This window comes from Varanus komodoensis, unplaced genomic scaffold (assembly GCF_004798865.1).
Source record: "Varanus komodoensis strain SLA01 unplaced genomic scaffold, ASM479886v1 scaffold34_1, whole genome shotgun sequence".
NCBI classification, from domain to species: Eukaryota; Metazoa; Chordata; class Lepidosauria; order Squamata; family Varanidae; genus Varanus; species Varanus komodoensis.
This window is the reverse complement of record NW_025335854.1, coordinates 7,174,653-7,195,062: the sequence shown is the minus strand read 5'-3', so window position 1 is coordinate 7,195,062 and position 20,410 is coordinate 7,174,653. Positions and strand designations below refer to the sequence as shown.

The window sequence follows — 20,410 nt, the reverse complement described above, 5'->3', positions numbered from 1 at the left end:
TAGGTGGGAGGGAGCCCCACTGAGCCCAATGGGAATTATTTTTGAGTGGACACGTATAGACTGCGCTGTATAGAGGCAATTCTATGCACACTCATTGTGCAAGCTTTGAGCAAACATGCTCAAAGTATGTGCAATACTGTCTGCTCTGCTGACTTCTCTCAGCAGTTTAGTAATTTTTTTTTAAATCGCAGCTATAGTTTGTCATACAGGTATTTTTTTTAATTGACTCTCAACAGCAGAAATCACGTTGCTGAATAAAATGTTAATAAGATACGGGGTGGCAGTCTACTCAAACATTTACGAAGCATGGAGTCGTGATTATTATGTTCTAACTGTAATGCCCAAATTTATATTTAGGGTTCGGGTTATTGATTGGGAGCCCTGAGCATATTTTGCATGATAATATTGATATTGCCTTTCAGGAAGCTAGTTGTCAATATGTGGCCCAGTCACCTCTGACTTAGGGCAACCCCATGAATGAGAGCCCTCCAAAACCCCTCATCCTTGACAGCCCTGCTCAGCTCAAGGATTCAAAACTGTGGCTTCCTTGCTGGTCCACCCCCATGTGGGGTTTATAATCTGGGTAAAGTTCAATGTGTCTTATTGCTCATGAATCTCTCATCTGAGTCTGCCTACTCTCTCCTGCTGAAAGTGAAAGACGCTAGGACTGCAGTGAAACATTAAGAAAACAATAATCACGACTACAGAAGAATTTCAGGGTGTTACTGCCAACAAGGAAGAAATCAGATTTGTGAAAGGTTTTGTGTTACCTTGGCTCAGTCAACCAAATGGAGGCTGCAGCCAAGAAATTCCAAGAAGTTTGGAACTTTGAAGGGCAGCAAAGAAGGAACTAGGAAAGATCATCCGATATATGGATGGTTCACTGGAGACCAAGGCCACAGTCATCCACACCACTGTATCCCCCACAACACTGTATGGGTGTGAAAACTGGGCAATGAAGAAAGACGACAGGGAAAAATGATGCGCTCGAAACTTGTTGCTGGAGGAGAGCTTTGCAAATACCCTGGACTAACAGATGAACCAACAGGTGGGTTCTGGATCAAATCAAGCCAGAGCTTCCCTATCACACCAAAATCCGGAATTAAGGCTCAAATGATCAGTTTCTTGCGAGGGCAATTAGGTTTATTTACAATTAAATACAGTGGTACCTTGGCTCACGAACTTAATTCGTTCCAGGACTCTGGTCATGACCCAAATTGGTCATGAGCCAAGTTAAATTTTCCCATAAGGTTCAATGTAAATAAGGTTAATCTGTTCTGTAACTATTTGTTTAATCAGAAAAATGTGAAGCAAATGACAAAGAACAACAAAGATCATGGCCATCTCCCCTCCCCACCCTGAGCACGAGCGTGGCCATCTCCCCGGCACCCCCAGCACTACCGGGATTGTGCCTGTCATCCCAGTGCGCTGGGGGGGCGGGGAGATGGGCGTGAATGCAGGCGCATTGGGGGCGAGGCGGACACGATCATGCATGTGGGTGGGGGGGAGGTGGCCGAGATCGCAGTTGCGCAGGAAAGACGGGAGTGATCTCAGCCATCCCCTCCCTCCCTGCCCCCAGCACGATTGTGGCCATCTCCCCACTCTGGGGGGTGGGGAGATGGCCATGATCACGGTCGCCACCCAATGCGGAGTTCGCAACCTGAGTCAAAATTTTTATGAAATCTTTGTTTGCAACCCGATTTGGTCATGAACTGAGGTGTTTGTGAGCTGAGGTACCACTGTACTGTAGTAAGAAAAGCATTAAAGTCTCTGGTGCATTCAGACAAGTCCCTAGCCAGTGTTTGAGAGAAAGATGGGTGAATTGCCCCCTCCCCTGTGCAAGGGTGGTTAGACACAGCTGGCTCTTCCTCTAAGCTGTTTCCAAAAACTGCACCTCACCCCCAGCATTCTCAAGGAGCTGCACACAAGGCTTAGTGCACAAGAACTTGGGGAACAAAATTTAATGCAGAACAAAAACTGGGATAAGTGGAGAGATCTTAAAAGAGCATTAGCATAGACACACGCACACATTAAGAGGAAGAGGAAAGTGGGTAGCTGCACTGATTACAAACTGAGAGTTTAAACACCAAATCCCAAGCCTTTCTGCACCCCAGACCTCAAACAATGAGACTGGCTGGTTTGTGGTTTTCTCAACTGAAGCACGGGCAAACAGAATTCTCATAGCAACCTGAGCGCCTCTCTCTGTGTGAGGGAACAACCTGCTAGCCAGAGAAACCCACTTTCTTTTCTTCCCTGGGTCCCAAAGGTAGCCAGTTTGAAAGGCTGAAGGGCTGGTGATTCCAAACTGTAGCCACTGGGCTAGGATTCAACTGCCCATTCATGCCCTCCAGGCCATGAAAGCCAATATTGCACCCGGACACTGGGACAGAATCCACCAAACCATGGAACTACAGATTGGTTCAAAATTGGGAAAGGAGTACAGCAAGGCTGTATATTGTCGCCCTGCCCATTTAACTTATATGCAGGGCACATCATGCAAAAGGCTGGGCTAGATGGATCACAAGCTGGAATTAAGATAGTCTGGGGAAATATCAGCAACCTGATATGCAGATGATACCACTCTAATGGCAGAAAATGAGGAGCTAAACAGACTCTTGATGTGGGTGAGAGGGAGCACAAAAGTTGACTTGAAACTGAACATCAAGAAAACTAAGATCATAGCATTTGGTCCTATCAATTCCTGGCAAATAGGTGGTGAAGAAATGGAGGCAGTGAGATTTTAACTTCCTGGGCTCCAAGATCACTACAGACAGGGACTTTAACCTAGAAATTAAAAGATGCTTGCTCCTTGGGAGTAAAGCTATGGCAAATCTAGGCAGCATACTAACAAGCAGACACATCACCCTGCCAACAAAAGTGCATACTGTCAAGGCCATGATTTTCCCAGTTGCAACGTATGCCTGTGAAAGCTGGACCATAAGGAAAGTGCCAAAGAATTGAGGCCTTTGAACTGTGGTGCTGGTGGAGACTCTTGAGAGTCCCTTGGACCGCAAGGAGATCAAACCAGTCAGTCCTAGAGGAGATCACCCCTGACTGCTCTTCAGAAGGCCAGATCCTGAAGATGAAACTCAAAAGGTTTGGCCCCTAATGAGAAGGAAGGGCTCACTGGAGAAGACCCCAGTGCTGGGAACAATAGATGGCAAAAGGAGGAGGAGGAGACAGCAGAGAATGTGATGGAGTCACTGAAGCAGTTGGCGTGAGCTTAGGTGGAGTGGGGGGAGGGGGTTGCTCACACACTTATGCGGGATCCGCATCTCCCAGACACAAACCAGGTCTGGATTCTGGCCAGATTTCTGTTTATCTGTACCAACAAGAATCTCCAAAAACCTCCCTCTGTCCAAGGAGTTCCCTTCCGCTTTGTTCGAACTAGCCTCTTCCCATAGAGTTCAACTCTACTCAGGAGTCACCGGCTGTCAGTGGCGGAATGTGATTGTTTGCATTTCTATATGTTAGAAAGACTTCACTCCATGCCTTGTCCAAAATGGAGTTTAATTCTACTTCTGTAAAGACCATCTCAGGCATGACTTTGGCATCCCCCCATGAAGGCTGGGCCGTCTGGAAAAGTGAACACAAATAGCTTATAACCTGTTGAGGCTGCCTGGAGAAACCTCCAGACATTTCCTTTATTTTGGCCAAGTCCAACAGAGTATGATGGGGCAAGGTCTTGCGGGGGTGTTATCTGTGAGAGTAGAAAGGACCCTATTTCAGTGTGCCCCCGCTCTGTGATTTGGTCTGTTTTGCAAACACCCCGGAATGACAGATGAACCAACAGGTGGGTCCTGGATCAAATCAAGCCAGAGCTTCCCCTAGAAGCAAAAATGACAAAGGTGAGGCTATTGTACTTCAGGCACATCATCAACAGGCAGGTCTCACTGGAGAAGCTCATCATGCTAGGCCAGGGAAAGTTGAAGGCAGAAGATGAGCAACTAGAAGATGGGCTGACTCCATACAGAAAGTCACTGCCTGGAATTTAGAAGAGCTGTGCAGGGTTGTCACGGACACGACATTTTGGAGGGCTCTCATTCATGCACTTGCCCTAAGTCGGAGACAACTTTATGACACAGAACAACAACAAGAACACATGCGTCATGAAGTCAAGCACCTTGATCCCACTGTGGCTCTATTTATACAGCAATAACCCTTAAGATATCACTTTACACGGAAAGAGCAGACTCTGAAACCGTAGCGCCATTCAGCGCAAGCGGCACAGCTTCTCGCATCGCCTACTCCGAAGAGGCATGTCTGGGTCGTGGCGGGGAGGAGTTCACAGTGCGGGCGCCTCTGCTCTCGCCGGCCCGCAGGTCCGAGGGCAGGCTGCTTTAAACGCCTCTCTCTCCTGGTGACCTGCTTGCTCTTATAAGCGGCGGCTGGGCCGGGCTTCGCTCCCCCGGTGCGAATCCCTGGGCCAAGCAGGGCCCCCTTGGCTTGGGGGCGCCTTTTCCCGGGCAAGAACGCCGCCGGACGGATCCCCCACCCCCGGCTTTCACCCCTGGCTGGTGCGCCGTCGTCCCCGGGACACGGACGGGAGCCCCTGAGGACGCCGCACGACGAGGCCCGGCGGCGGCGGCGGCGGCGGCTGCCCGTCAAAAGTTGGCATCCCCGAGAGGGGGCGAGGCAGGCGGGATCAAGTCCGCGAGCGGCGCGCCTGTTTGCTGAGGGAAAGAAGCGCTCGGCGCGGGAGGAGAGGACGACGACGAAGTCGCCGAGAGCAGCGGCGGCAGGAGAGCGAGCCGGAGCGCGGGACGCGTCCCGCGGCAGGAGAGGCGCTGCCTGCGCGGCGCGGGCCTGCGGCCTAGCGCGGAGCCCCTCGCAGAGCGGAGGGAAGGCGCGCGGCGCCCCAGCCGGGCCGGGCCCAGGCCGCAGGAGGGACCCGGCGCCGGGGAAGCCGCCGCCGCCGCGTTTCCCGAGGAGCAGCGAGCCGACCACGGCCACCGGCAGCCGGGCTGGCGCGGCGCCCATGCGGGGCGGGGACGCGGCCGCCGCCGCCGCGGCCTCCCCGGGCGAGCGCGAGGGCGGAGCGGGAGGCGCAGAGCGGCCGGCCCGCCCCCTCTGGCACGTGACGCCGCGGCCGCCGCTGAGGAAGCGCGCCTCCCAAGATGGCGGCGGCGAGTCGCTCCGCGCCGGGACTGCCGCTGCGCGCGCGCCCCCGGGCGGCCCGCCCCGGCGGCAAGTGAGGTTCTCCGAGGAGGTGCTGGAGCACTCGGCGGACGAGGGCGCGCCGCGGCGCAGGCAGGGCCGGAGGGCGCGAGCGGCGGGCGAGGCGGCGGCCATGGAGGAGCGCGCCAAGGGGGAAGCGCGCCGAGCGGCGGCCTACCAGCTGCGCTCCGCCGGGCCGCGTCCGTCGACGCCGGCTGAGAGGGAGGAGCAGGAGCCCGCGGAGGAGTCGGTCTCCCCGGAAGGTGCGCGGGAATGTGCAGGGGAGCTCCGGGGCGGCCCGGAGAGTGCGGGGCCGGAGCCCGACATGACCCAGGGAAGCCGCTGGTTGCGGGTGGGGAGCAGGGTAAAACCGCCGGGAAGGCGTTCCGCAACCCGCGCCTCTTCGGATATCTTGGACTACAGGTCCCATCACTCGCATGGTGACAGGGGCTGGTGGGCGGTGGCGCGGGGTGGGACGGCTGCTCTAGGCCCACACCTCTTACTGAGTTCAGTGCAAGTTCTTTATTTTGTATTTCTTTGAGCAGCTTTATGACCTTGAGACGCGTTTTGGGGCGGGGGGGGGTCGTGGAGAAATGCCTAGCAGAGGGACCTGTTTAACGGGATGGCGCCTGTGTGGGCCTGAGCACCATGTATGTCTATCGCATTGTCACCCCACTCGTCCTGCGAAGGAGCTCGAGGCGGTGTGCCTGCTTGCCCTGTTAAACAGGCCGCCTTGCAGAGGGCTTGCTCCCTTTCTCGTTCCCATTTCTTTGCTTTGGAAGAAAGGCGAGCTTGGGGCAGAAGTGCAAAGCCCCAGGCGTGGGAACCCCTTTTAGGCCAGCCTCCTTTTCTCGCCAGCTGGTTGGTGGCTTCCCAGGTTTCTGTGCAGTTTGCATGAACTAACATGTATTAAAGAATAGGCAGGACCTAAAATCACAGCATCCTCCAATCAAGAATCATGTCCTGCCAATAATTTATTTACATTTCTCTTATTGATTTCCAAATGTTTGAACTGCAAGTTGGCACATTTTTCAGCCTGGCTTTTTTTCAGTCTGACTTTGTGTGACTGTACTCTTGGGACCTATTCCCAGTAGAATGTGCAGCTATTGTTTTAGGTTGGGCATTTTGAAGCCTAAAGGGCCACAGTAAGAGTCAAACCTCTGCATGCTGCAATAAGACCATTGGGTGTTGGACGCTTCTTCTCGTTTTGTTATAAAGATACTTTCATTGAACAAATTTTTGTTCTTATCAGTGACTGGCAAGAACATGAATTTGTGGGGGAAGTAATGTTATGAAATGATATTAATGTAATTATTTTACTTTCAGAAGATGGTGAGGAATTGTTGCAGGGCAAAGAGACAGTCTCTTTTCCAATTTTGAATGTTGAGCTCTTTAACTCATATTTTATATATTTTATAGCTTACTTTCAGAATTTAGGGCTCTTTGGTTTTGTACATGCATCTGTTTGCTCAATGTTTTATTTCTAAGGATTTTTTTCTGAATTTTGTAGATGTATTTTCTGCAACTGAACTTAGACTGAGAACACCGAACAAAAACACAGATTGCCAAGCAGAAACAGGTAAGTCAGGTATTTCTTTATTACAGCATACAGTTAATAAAACTTTTAGGAATGTATTTCAGATGTACGCTCTGATGCCATGTGTATAATTCATGGCAGCAAATAGTACATTAATTAAGCAAGAATCATGGTGAGCTGTTTCCAGTTTGAATAAGCAACCTATAAACGTATATGTCATCCAAATCTGTTCATAAATGTGTATGACATCCAAATCTGGATTCTCTGGCTTGTTTATAGGCTAAACAACCAAGAGTATACCTAATAATAAACCATGGGTTTATGCATTGTTTAACCCTTAAACTACATTATTCTAGTTCAGGACAGGTTATTCACAGGTCAATTATTCCAACTGGAATTGGTTTGCACACTCTGCCTGTCCCAATAGATCATGGGTTAATTAATTAACCATTATTTACCACCATGACGTGCAAACTAGGTTATCTGAATACAGCTGAAATGACAAATTCTTTCACTCTAGTTTTTGCCCTCTGTATGGGTCTCAGCAAGTTCACATTTACAGGAAAATATGGAAAATTTCAGTTACTGGAAAATGTTGCTAATTAATTTAAGGATTGAAATTGTTTTTCATCTGATTATGTTTTTTTCTAAACAAATTGCATGCACATGGCAGATCACTTACTATGAATCGGCTGGCATGCCGATTGCTTCCACAGCAGTGAGGAGTAGCTACACAAGCCATGGCTCTTTCTTCTGTGATTTGTTCATTTTCATGTACAGACTGAGTACTCTGCCTTAACCTTTCTCAGACAAGCCAGGTTCATAAGCCATGGTTTGTTCTTGCCTTATGGCTGGTTTGTCGGGTGACCGGGAGACACAAGCCAAAGTTCCTGGACTGCATGGCATAATAGACAGAATTAGGGATGGAAAGTCTGTGGCCCGTTTTGCTGCGTCTGCTTGCAGGAGGTGCCAAGCAGGAGTGGTTGAGCCGCGTGCCTCCTCGTATGGAGTCACTCACTATTGTGCTGTGTGAATGCGGCCATTGAGTAAAGGCAAAAGGTAGTGACGACGCCCGAAGCCAACCAGAATATTAACTAAATAGACTTGGCAGATTGCATTTCCATGGTTCTGTAGTCAGTGGCAAGGGGAGGGAGAGAAATAGGCTGAGTACAGGTACTGCATTTTTAAGAGCTGTTCTTGATTACATCGTCAGCTTGAGGACCTTCTTATATTTGCAAAAGTATAAAGTGCACATCAGCACCTTATATGTATTCAGTGTAACATTTAAGTGACAGGTACATAGATCCAGTATGCATAGTCTTTGTCCACGGTTCTTATGGGCAAGAATTAAAATATGTGTGGGCAAGGTAGGTACTAAATATGTGCCTATCGGGCCATCCTGCACTTGTATGCTTCCATGGATGTGGATATGGGCTGCAAGCAGGTATCCGTGGAAGTCATGAAAACCTAGAGAGCATTTGGGTTCTCTGTCCTGTATGATTCTCATGTCTGATTTGCACTCTCTCAGACTATTACCTAGTAACTAGATACATTTTTCTCTTAATGTTTGAAGGACTTGAGTGGTGGGAGCTACTTGATAACTGAATTCTTGCAATTCTTTATTTCCTTTCAGAAGAAGACACAGATCTCCTTGGAATAAACGGTACACTTTGTCGACCACCTCTTAGACGAAGTCCACGTACAGGTAAAGGGTTAAATACTATGACAGTCTAAAAGCAACATTCTAGTTTTATTTGGAGCAGAGCATTTAAAATGGCTCAAAAGCCATGCAGAATAAAAGTGTTTAAAACGCCCACTGAAAACTTAGCAAGGGATTGGCTTAACTTCCTTAAGAAGAGGGTTCTACAGTTGGGTACCAATGTAGAGAAGGCTCTGCATTGTGACTTTAATCAGTCTAGCTTATTCTGGTATAATGCTGTGATGTGATATGAACAGGCTTGCAAGTATGTACTTGTAGATTTTAAAAATGTGACTTACTTGTCTGTGTGAGGCTCTGATTGATGCCCAAGTAGCAATTCCTTGTTCCTTTATCTAAACCAGTAAGACTGTTGTACTTCACTTCCGTAAGAGTTGTGAGGATGGAGGGCTGCTGGAGTGAAAGTAGTTCTCACCTCGTGATATTATGTGAAATATCACTGCAGGCAACATACTGTCTTTCTTCTCATTAGACTGATAATTTATGCATGATTTCTTGTCTTAATAGAATCTTCTTACGCTCGAGACAGACGCTCTACAATGAAAAAAGCAGGTTGGATTTTCTTTTCCCCCAAGAAGAGTACCTTGGTTAATCTGTAACAAAATAGTCTTGTGGCGTCGCAAAGGCCAGCATGTTGTAGATTGATTGATTGGTTTTGATTTTAATTATTTGGTTGTATTTGGCTTGTGTCTGAATATTATTTTGTATTATTTTTTCATCTTGTATAATGTGTACAGTACCAGGGCCACAATTATGGGAACTTTAGGTTATTTATCTTAGCATCAGATTAAGCATAATACAAAGTACAAAAAATGGAAAATGCTGGAGCTACAATAGTGATGTCCCAGGATTGCATTTTAGCACCGTAATATATAGCAGCAAGTGCAAAAGATATAAACAGTAATGTATAAATAGCATTACTAAGAAGTGCAGTCAGAATGGAGGAATAAAATGACAAGTGCTTAGGTATTAAGAGGGCAACCTCAAATTTTCAGGTGGGCATTTTGAAAACCAGTTCTGGCTAATGTGTACAAAATGTATTTGAACCCTGTATGGGGATATTAATCTGTACTCCTGCAGTTCTTACTCTCAGTGTTTACAGCCTGTAAACTTGGTTTCATTTCTCCCAACTGAGCATAAAACTTAGACATTTGAGGAAGTGGGCCTCTAATACATGAAAGCAAAAGGCCACACCAAATTGCTTAGTTTTTAAGGTGCCAGCAGACTTTCTTTTTCTTGAATACTCCTTTTGCTGACTGTTTATAGTTAGGGAATTCACAGTGTTTGCTGAGTCCTGTAAACATTAATGTGTCCTGTAATCATTAATGCATGTAAACATTTAAAAGTCATACAAAATTTTAAAGCCACACAACTTTTTTCCCAAATGTTTTTATAAAGTGTTCTATTTTAAAATGTATTTTTATGGATAGTTTTTATAATGAATATTTTAGCGGATTTTTGTAAGCTGCCCAGAGAACTTCACCTATTGGGTGCTATAGAAGTTTAATAATAACAACAACAACAACAACAATAAAATAAATGATAACAATACAGCATGGAGTAGGGGATCCTTGGACATGTATTTAAGTTACGGGTTGTTTTATGGTCCTGTTATATGCATATTACATATGCATAATTAAAATGAAAAATACCTTCTTGAGGTATGAAGCACTTGTTTTAATTATCCATTTTCCCAATATGTTTGTTGAACAACATAGTTGACCAAAATTGAATTGAAGGGCTTGTTAATAAACATGCTTCTTATTGGCTTTAAGTGACTTAGAATTCTGCTTTTAATATTTTTATCCTTTTAGAAGATGAGGCAACAGAAAAGGAACACGAGAACAGTCCTGAAATTAGGAGTACTACTTTTAAGACAACCAGGACAGGTAGCAATTTCTCAAATGTTTTTTTAATGTGCTACTGAATTATGTACTCTTATCTATTTGAACTTTTTGTTCTAAAAAGCTCTGTAATTTTCTAGAAATCTAGGCAATATGAAATGTGGGGAAAGAACCTGTGAGAATCCAGTGTGGCTCTCAGTGTATGGACTGTGTGGGTGACTTTTAGGCCTAAGCAGATGGAGGGGGAAGAACTCCCATCATCTGTCACCTTTGGCTATGATGGCCAGGGCTGATAGAAGTTGATAGAAGTCTGGTGGGTTACAAGTTGCCTACTCATGGTGTAGATGGTACATTTCTAACAACTCTTAGGGTTCTGTGTGCATTGCATAAGATTCAAATCAAAACCTTTTTCCTATAAGGTAGTGCTTGGACATATAATTAAGAGATCGGACACACTGGCTCTTTGTTGCCTTAATATAATCATACATATTCTTATCTTCACATTTTTAGATCCACAATATTTGGAACAAAAGACACAAAGATTTGAGCAGAGGGCAACCTCATGGTCCAGACCGCAAGGTATGTGTACAACTGCCATATTGCCATGTGTATGACACAGCAACTTGCTTGCTTTGTATTTCATATTTTTATATTTTAATTGAAGTTGTGTTCATTCTTTTACGTGATATGATTATACAGTCTTTACAAGGTTATAATAGATCTCTAGATAAGGGTTAGAGAGTCTAAGAGGAAAGATCTCTCTAGTTGTTGGGGAATGGAATGAATGGGAAAAGGTGTTGACTATGTTCTTATAAATTTATTTATTTATTTAAAGTTTTTCTATGCTGTCCCAATACTAAAAGTCTCTGGGCGGCTTACAAAAAACATAAACAAACAAATTGAAGGGATAACTAAGTGTGAGGTCTAGTTTGTAAAAATGTGATGTTTATATTGGCTTGGTTTGCCCATAGCCACCTAGAGTATAGGTTGTTCTTGCATGTGAACACCACACTTTAACTGTGGGATGTTACCCCTGAAGAATAATGCAGGAAGAGAACCCATGGTTTGTTGTTGGGGTGTGTGTTCATGGTTAACAAACCACAGTTAAGTGATAATGCTGGGCTTGTACTTAAAGATGTGCCACAATTCAACAACTTTTCATGCTCAACCCATATTCTGCATTGTCATTAGCTGCAAACCAAATCATTGTTTCAGGTGTGTATGATGAGTGCAAAAAGGCCTCCCCTCCCCCCCAGTATCTGCCAATTATCCAAGATTAGCAGTGGATTGATGTAATGTTCATCGGTATGGTGTTGATGCTACCATGAGGAAAAAATAAGATCCTGCCTGAGTTGTGTCTAAGTGGCAGTGCCGTAATTTCATTATACCAGCCTTTGTCTCTCTGAAAATCCCTGAAAATCCCAGTTATTGCCTGTTGTCTCAAACCAGACTCCTTCACCTTTTGATCTTTAATCATCTTCTTGCACAGAGAAGCATTCAGTAGATTAAGCCAGCAGAATGAACCTTAAGTAAGGAAAAACCAAGAAGGTCAACAGAGCGTGGAGATGCAAAGGCCCTGGTTGCGGGTGGGGAGAAAGGAATACATTTCCTGTGATCTTCTCTGTCCCTCTCTGCACCATTTTGCTCTGATTTTTTCCAGTAGGGAAAATTGAGGAAAAGACCCTTACAAGCTGTTTTCTTAGAATAATTAATGAAATGCTTTCTGTGACATGGCTAGCTTCTCTTTACCTTACTAGTAGAAAGATTGCATCAGCCACTATATAAATCAGTAGTATTATGTTCTTCATGGACTCTGTGGATCATACATGCAGGCTCTGCCTACACAGCTCCAGAAATGGAGGCTCAGGAGTTGCCCATCTGGGTGATGTGCAGAAACCACGGAGAAACCAGAAGGCAGGTTGCTTGCCTGAAACTCATCCTTTGAGTGGTCATCTGTGTATTCACCCGCCCACCGTCCCCTCTTTGCTGTCATATACTGACATGCTCATTCATTGCACAGAGAATGGTTTTCCGCCAGTGCAAAAGTTCTTCCACTATCCCAAGGCACAGTGTTGGTCTTCAATGAATGGCAGGAACACGCAGAAATGCCTCCTATAGACTGATGCTGAGGGTGGGAGAGGGGTTCTCACCAAAGTTCAGCTGTAGACTCTTCCTGTATGTGTGCATGCACAGATGACCACATGTGCAGCTAGACAGCTAGCCTGAACCATCTCATATCATTAGGCCGGACTCTTTTGAAGAGTTGGCAAGAGTTTGAAAGAGGAGTTGCTCTTTTCAGTGTGTATGCTCTCGCCACTGCTGAGTCAGTGTTGCTGGGTTTTTTTGGCATTGTTTCATCTTTTAAAAACCTTGACTGAAGTTTATTCAATTCTATAAAGGCTCTAAACCTGTTTTTGTGTGTCTAAAACATGCTTCTTGGAACTGATTTTAGTCTAATTATATTAGATTCTCGCTTGCATTATAAGGAGACAAAAAAAATTAAAGACCATACACGGAAGACGCAACCACCACCTGCTCCCAAAAGTAAGATTCTCTCCCTTCCTGTGCCTTATGACTATGTTTGGCAGTAGCTGGGTCTGTTTATGCTCTCCCACCAATGAAATTCTGTTCTGAAATGTTTGAGGACCCTGCAACTCCATAGCAGGTGTAGAGATTTGCATAGACCAATGTTGCTTTCTTGCTCATGATTCATCATCTTACCTGAAAGATGGTGGTTGGTGAAGGGAAGTAAGAGAGCATGATTTTCCTCTGTGGAGCTGGAACAGGTGCAGGAGTCCACAATTGTACCCATAACATTTAACTGGCAAATACTTTAAATGTGTGGACAGTTTCCGAATAGTAAAACACAGATAGAACCTTTCATTTTGAATGAGGAGGAATGGTGGAATTCCTTGTGGTGTGAAGATATAACTATTATTTCTGATGGCTTGAATTGTTCTGGCTGCCCTTGGACAGTGAAAAGCCACAGCTCTGGTCGTAGCACATGACTTGCATACAGAAGCTCTCGTGTTCTGTTGCTACCGCTTCTGTCTGAGACCTAGGAGAGCCTTTGCTGTTCAGTGCAGACAAGGCCCGGGTACTTTGTGGCCTTTCAGATGGAATGGCTTATAGCTCCCATGGTGCTAACCAGCATAGCAAGTTGTGGACAATGAAGGAAAGTGTTGGCCAAAACATCTGGCGGGCCACAAGTTGCCCATCGCTGGTAAAAATGCTGAGTTAGGTTGGTCGATAGTCTGATTCAGTGTATGGCAGGTACCTGGGTGACTAGCTTGCTGGAGCTGGCATAATGTCCTGAAGTTTAAGAAAATGGCAGGATGTGGCAGAGGGGGCAATACTGAAAGAACCATCTTAAGTCAGAAAAAACCAGTTAATACATTGTCCTGCCTGTTTCAGGTCAGAAGACCAGCATTTAAAGCTCACTAAGAGTAAGATTGAACCCTTTGAGTTTCTTTCCCAGTAAGAGACCCTTTTTTATCTGTGAGCAGGAACTTGGTTCCACCCAGCCAACCGTTTGTTTCCAGACTTCTTGTTGGGAAGGAAACAGATTTCAGTTACTTAACACAGCAAGTTTACTGGTTGAGCCTGTAGGCTTTCGACTGAAAAGAGGTTATTCAAGAAAAATGGATTTGCACTGACAAATAATGAGAGGGGTCTGAGTTTTTTTTTCTTTGATTTATATCCTGCCTTTTTCCTACAAAGGGCTCAAGGCAGCTTAAATCATTCTCCTCCATCTTATCCCCACAACAACAACCCTGTGAGGTAGGTTGGGCTGAGAGTCTGTGACAGGCCCAAAGTCACCCAGTTGGCTCCATGGCCGAGCGGGGACTAGAACCCAGATTGCCTGAGTCCCAGTCCCATGCTCTTAACCCCTACACCACACTGGCTCTCTGGCAGAGTTGGCAAACACTGACTGAGTTTGGATCCTTTTGCTACAGTGAAAGATTTTCAGTCACAACATTTCAATTATGAGGTGTTTTGTAAAAACATGGATCTAAATTAGAATTTCATGAAGTTGGTAAGAATGAGATCCTTGCATTTTTTTTCTTTCATACGGTCAGATTCTTCTGAATTGCCAAACTGCCCCTCTACTTATTTCAGATGATTGTGGAATACTGGTTAGAATAATTAAATATGCTGATTTGAAATTAAACTTGCATGTATTGTTAGCTCCTCCTTCTTCTTCCTCTGTGTGTGCACTAGGTTCTACACCATCTAGTGGGAGGAACTTACTTTTGATGATTCTGACATTGGGTGTACTTTGCATTGCTACTCTTGGATTTTATATGATTTACTCATTCTGTACTATGGAAATTGATGATAAAGCCCTGAAATCATTTCAGAACCGCATGAAAGAGCTTATGAACACATACCCTGGTCAAGATGAATGGCTGTGGAAGAAAATCCAAACCACCTTTGAAAAACGTCTCAACTCCTCGCAGCCTCGTGGGGAACCGGCCATCTTATTGCTCACTGCCGCAAAAGAAGCTGAAGCTGCCCTGAAGTGCTTAAGCAACAACATTGCTGATGCCTTCTCATCCTCTCAGAGCACTGCTATGATTAAAATTGATGGGGCTGGCAAAGCTGCTCTGGACAGTGATGCTGTCAAACTTGCTGTTGACGAAGAGCTCAGCTCTGGGTTCAGTGAAGGAAAGAAGGTGGCAGTAGTGCATCGGTTTGAGTCGCTGCCTGCAGGATCCACCCTGATATTTTACAAATACTGCGACCATGAAAATGCAGCATTTAAGGATGTAGCTCTACTCTTAACTGTCCTCCTAGAAGAGGAGTCTTTGCAAAAGAGTCTCAGCCCATTGGAAGTTGAGGAGAAAGTGAAGGATTTCCTCTGGGCTAAGTTTACCGATTCAAGCATGCCAAGTTCCTACAACCACATGGATACAGACAAACTGAGTGGACTGTGGAGCCGCATATCCCATGTGATCTTGCCTGTGAGGCCTGAACATGTTCCCACTCAAGAGAAGTGCTTGCAGGTGAAATAACTTTTTAAAAAGGAATACAGCGGAGCACATACCTCTGTTAGTGGTTGAATAAGGCAAGGATTTCCAGCTCACTAAGCAGATCTGTCAAAATAGAACTTCTTGTCCAAGAACCTGGGAATTTGTGTAAAGAATGTGTAGAGCATGAACATGGCTCTGGTGAGTTGGGACTCCTGCAATTTTTAGAGCCCAAAGACCTGTAACTGGAAATGTTTTCTTAATTATGAGGGCCATCCAGTTCTTTATGAAGTTGGCTTATAAAATTTCTTTGTCCCTATGATTGAGAGCTATTTGGTAATGAAGTATAATGGAAATCAAGCAGTTGGTTCTGTCACCCTTTTGTATTTGAAGTTTACTAGAATAAACTGCAAAATAGAAGGTGTGTCCGAGACATCTAAGAACTTACTACGTCTTGCTCCATTTACCAAGATCTGTGAATGGACTAAGAATTTTATAACTGCAGACTCTCAAAAAAGTTTCTGCTTTAATTGTGGCAGACTGTCACATCTGTTTCTGTTTGGTCAGTCCAATGCTCTGAAGCAACAGTGCAGTCAAAAACTCATATAGTAGCAGACCCTTTCTTTACCTGTGCAGCCCTTTCCTTCTTTTAAAAATCTGCATGAGATACATAAGGCACACTTATACAAAATAGTCTAATTTGGGACTGTTGCACAGTCCTTATCCCTTAAAATCCAAAACAGTAAGGCTCTTCAGTCTGTGCTGGCCCACTGTCAAACAGACCAATTTGGTCTTCCCTTAGGGATGGGAGTTTCAGGTGGAGGACATATGTGGCCTTCTTCTGAGTACACATTTTGCATTTCTGCTCTGCCCAACCAGGAGTGAAGGAAGACACTGAAAGAGACAAGCCCTGGACTCTTATAAAGTTTCAAGACTATTCCAAAAGAGGAATTTTGGATTGCTGTGCTTTAACTTGGTCATTTTTTTCCTTCAGAGTAATTGACCTCTCTGAATGATTTATGGAGATTAAATTGGAAAGGTTATTTTGGATAAGCACAGATTAAAGGTATCTTTGCATGGGAATAACTCATTTATTGCAGTCTAAGATAAGTTCCCACATAGTATTTGCTTAGGATTCTTTTCCACGCAGCTTTCTGCGTAAATCTTAATATGATAATTTCCAAGCTGTGCAGTGAACAGATTTTGAATGTCTCATTCCAGACAACCCTATGGATTTTATATAGCAGCTAAAATCTTAATATTTTGTGAAAACAAATACTTAAATGTGAATTATTGTATACACACCTCAGGACTTTGATACTATTTGGCTCTTAAATCACTGAGCCACATGGATTTTATTGTGTTTAGAAATGTTTTCAGAATAGTTGCTTCTGCTTTTGCTTTTTGAAGACTCCAGAATGGCATTGTCTCTCTTCAGGTGGATCTGCAGTGTGAATCTTAACCATGGAAGGCTCAGGAAAACTGCTCGTCATGTCCTGAAGTACTCAAGGGAGGTTTTGCTTGCTGTTTAGCTACACATTCCATACTGAAAGTCAAATGTGTTACCGGTTTATATTAAAATTGGCCTTTACTGCTTGAAAGAATTCCTGAACAGTGATATTTAGATACTCAAGATGTGCGAAAGTGTTAGTTTTTATATACATTCTTAATCTCTACCATGGTCTTATAGGGCAAATGCTTTTAATATATGTGGTATTGAAATGTCCAAAGAGCAGACAACCTGGAAATATACTGAAGTTATTTTAATAGTCATTAAACATTGCTTTAGTTTTATAGTTATAATGTTGTACTTTCCATGTTATGCCTCATTTAACTAATATGTGACACCCAAAAATTTATAATTTTTTTATAATACATCAACAGTTTAAAAAAGTTAGTTTGAACAAGCCAAAATCAGTAGCTTTCTTTTACTGCTAATTCATAGCAAACTTGACAATATTGTATCAAGGGAATAAAAATTAAAACCAGAATTAAACTACTTCATCAGTAAAATAGTCTGAACGTTGTGATGCAAGGAAAAATACAGCATGTAATGAAAACAGAGTGATACATTAACCATAAAAAATCTTGTATAAATTAATTTAAAGTCCAAGTTTTGAAAGCCCTTTGTTTCAGACTTTAAGCCCTCCAGTTTAAGGGACTTAGTTTTGTGGGATCTCCCAGCCTGCCAGAAGATTGACGTATCAAGGATTATCTGCATTAGATTGTAAAGAGCAGGAAGATGTGGGTAGTTGAATATACTTTCCCAAGTGTCTCAGATCCAGATTAAGGGGCATTAAGTTCAGGTACTAGTAATGCCCTTAATGTACCTTGTCCAGAAACTGGTGATTGATAAAACTCATGTAAAACAGATGTCCTGTTGCTGCTACATTCTGGACAGTTGTGGCTTCTGAACAACCCTCAAAAGTAGCACGGCGCAGGACCAGTACAGTCTTTTAGAAAGAAGGTTAGCAGGGCAGGCATTGTAGTGACCAGATTTTTTTGTCTCCTATCCGATGAAGGAGAGTATTTGCTATAGGAAGTTTGCTGATGGACATTTAAAACATTGCTATTTTCCTTTTCAAAGGGGCCAAAGACTTCCAGCTCAGATGTCTGAGGGTTCTTCCATAGATTACATAGCAAGAAATCTAGTTTGCATCCAAGTGTATGCTTAGCAGAAAGATGCTACTATTTGACAAGTTTATAAAGACGACGACGACTTGTGACTTCTTAATAACTGACCCGTCTATGTTGGTATAAGCTTTTGTGGGCTTTAGCCAACTTAATCAGATGCATGGAGGTTTTTTTTTAATTCATTATTACTCTGTGTATCTGATGGACTCTAGTCCATAAAGCATGGGTCCTCAAACTGTGGCCCGTGGGCTGGATTCGGCCCACCATCCCCATTTATCCAGCCCGCCATAGAGGTTTTGGACTCACCGAGCGTGCATGGGTGTGCACATGGTGAGGTGGCAGCTTGTGAGCAAGGAGATCGTTTTGGACTCACTTGATGAAAACGATCTCCATGCACCCCCCCCCCCCCCGCACCACCTCGGTGGCCTGCGCCCATCGCTGGCACCTTTCAACTGGCCCCCTGTTGAAAAGGTTTGAGGACGCCTGCCATAAAGTCTTGAACGCGAACAAATTTCTCAGGCTATCAAATGCTGTAAGATGTGTGTTAAATAGTTTTCATATACATCCACACAATTTTGGATAATCCTCATTTGTTGCATTGACACTACACTTTCAAGTATATTCTTAAGATGTTACTAAATTAACATTTGTCCTGAGAGGACCTTAGTCTGGGGTTTTCTGAGTGCTGGAAAATTGAAATGTTAAATAATTTGGCTTGGATCTTGTGATAATTAAGGACATTCACAGAAGTTTCCTGTTGCTTTTCCCCTGACTTGCAGCCATCTATGCCTGCCAAAGAGCCATCCCAGAGCACCCTCCTCCAAACTGTGGAATAGGACTGCTTTGGAAGGGAGATTTGCCTCCAAATGGCCCAAATTCCACCCAATTTTACCTCGTCTTCAGTGATCATCTGTGCTCCATCTCACCTTCAGGAAGGCTTTTTTTGGTCTACACATGGCTACAGCTGGGAGGATGAAATAGGAATCAATCCTTGAATTTCATTAACAGCTTGGGAACCAAGGCTACACTTTATAGTTTTTGTACATGAAGTTATACATAATATGTTAAAATACAGGGCCTCCTTGTGAAGTAATCAAATGGACTTAGAGCTGTTTATGCTACTTCTGCTTTGAGGTTCTTTATGCTTTCTCTGTGGCAGTCAGTCTATTTTCAGTTGCATGAGTAGACAGAACAATTGCTACGGTGTCTGCTCTGTCTGTCTTGGTAATACATCCTGAGCCTTTCGTCCGTTAAGTAATGGGTACAGGCACTTCAAGGCCACTACTCCCTCGATGAATTAAGCAAGCTTCAATTAAATAATTGAGTATCATAACAAATTAGTTGATTTGCAATTAGGGGATGTGTAATGTGACAACCGTAATTCCCTACATATTAACCACAGTGGTGTTCTAGATGGGAGTAGTGCAAACGACTTGCCATATATGCTAATCTACCTACTTTTAATGTGAGGAGGAGTCGCTTGGCAGAATGTTTTTGTGAGGACTTTTGGTTTCTACAACAGCTGGGTTTTAGCTAGTTGTGCTTACTGCAAATAGGCAATACATGCTGATTTGAAACATGGTAGCAAAAGAAGTATTACTTTGTATACCATGGCAGGTTTCCTTACCATGAACATTGTATTTTGGATGATCTAATTCCTAAGTAGCTGATGTTTTTAAAACACTTGCTTCCTACACATTTGCAATTTACTAATGATTTAGTGCTATTTTTGTCGTGCTGATATAAAGATAAATTTAAGAGAAACAGGAGCAGTATATGAATAAAAATGGCTGTACTAGAAAGCTGTTGGCTGTGCTATGGAGTTCCAATACCATTTTAATAAAAGTTCTGATTCCAAATCTAGGGAAGAAGTAATATCAGTGCTCAGCATGTATGTATTTTTGTTTGCTTTTCACCACCATGTTTAGTTTCAGGCGTCAAGAGTTCAAAGAATGGCATTAAACAAGCTGAAAGGAGGCTAGGCAATGCTTACGATGGGATCGTGCTTGACTTCCTAGTTAAGGATGTCTGAAAGAGAGAAGATTGACCATGGATAGGACAAAGAAGCATAGAACAAATATAAACTGAACACTGACATGAGAAAATTATACAACCAAATACACACAGAGAAAACAGCCCAAAACTCCTCTGGGAGATACTTCCATTGAGGCTGCTGTAGTTTCCTAGTCTGAATTTGAACAAGGTAGCGTGTCTCAGGGCTGCAGTTTGGGAAGGATAACTTTTGGGGAAGAGGTCCTGCCTGTCAGATCCCACAAAAAAATTTGTACAATCACATGACGTGTAATTATTTTGGCTAAAGCTTACCTAATCTCTATTGTAAAAAGACTAACATGGCTGCCTAATATGTATGCATATATATTTGAATATGCATATAGCTGTCTAATAGGTATGATATAGCTGTTATATAGATGGCAGTCAACTACTTAAGTAGTTTTTCCATGGGTGGTATGGAAGTGCAGGAGGTACATGTGTCAATTGCTGGTCACTGGCATACATTTCTGGTGTTCTGTGTACCTAGAAAGTTTCAGTT

At 43.9% G+C, this 20,410-nt stretch overlaps 2 protein-coding genes across 2 annotated transcripts in view; both read left to right on the top strand.

Annotated features, from left to right (window-relative positions):
- The first annotated feature begins 3,774 nt into the window (after positions 1-3,774).
- Positions 3,775-19,734, top strand: TOR1AIP1 (torsin 1A interacting protein 1). Its single transcript, XM_044439137.1, has 10 exons — positions 3,775-3,793; positions 4,383-5,420; positions 6,668-6,736; positions 8,328-8,399; positions 8,919-8,963; positions 10,226-10,300; positions 10,766-10,834; positions 12,722-12,799; positions 14,477-15,261; positions 18,639-19,734. Exons 1-10 carry the CDS (start codon positions 3,775-3,777, stop codon positions 18,693-18,695), a joined length of 2,307 nt encoding a protein of 768 aa, XP_044295072.1. The 3' UTR covers positions 18,696-19,734.
- CEP350 (centrosomal protein 350) overlaps positions 15,268-20,410 on the top strand; it is a 77,051-nt gene continuing 71,908 nt past the window's right edge. Inside the window, exon 1 of the mRNA XM_044439213.1 lies at positions 15,268-15,426. The gene's annotated coding sequence lies outside the window, so the exon portion shown is untranslated. The remainder of the gene's footprint in view (positions 15,427-20,410) is intronic.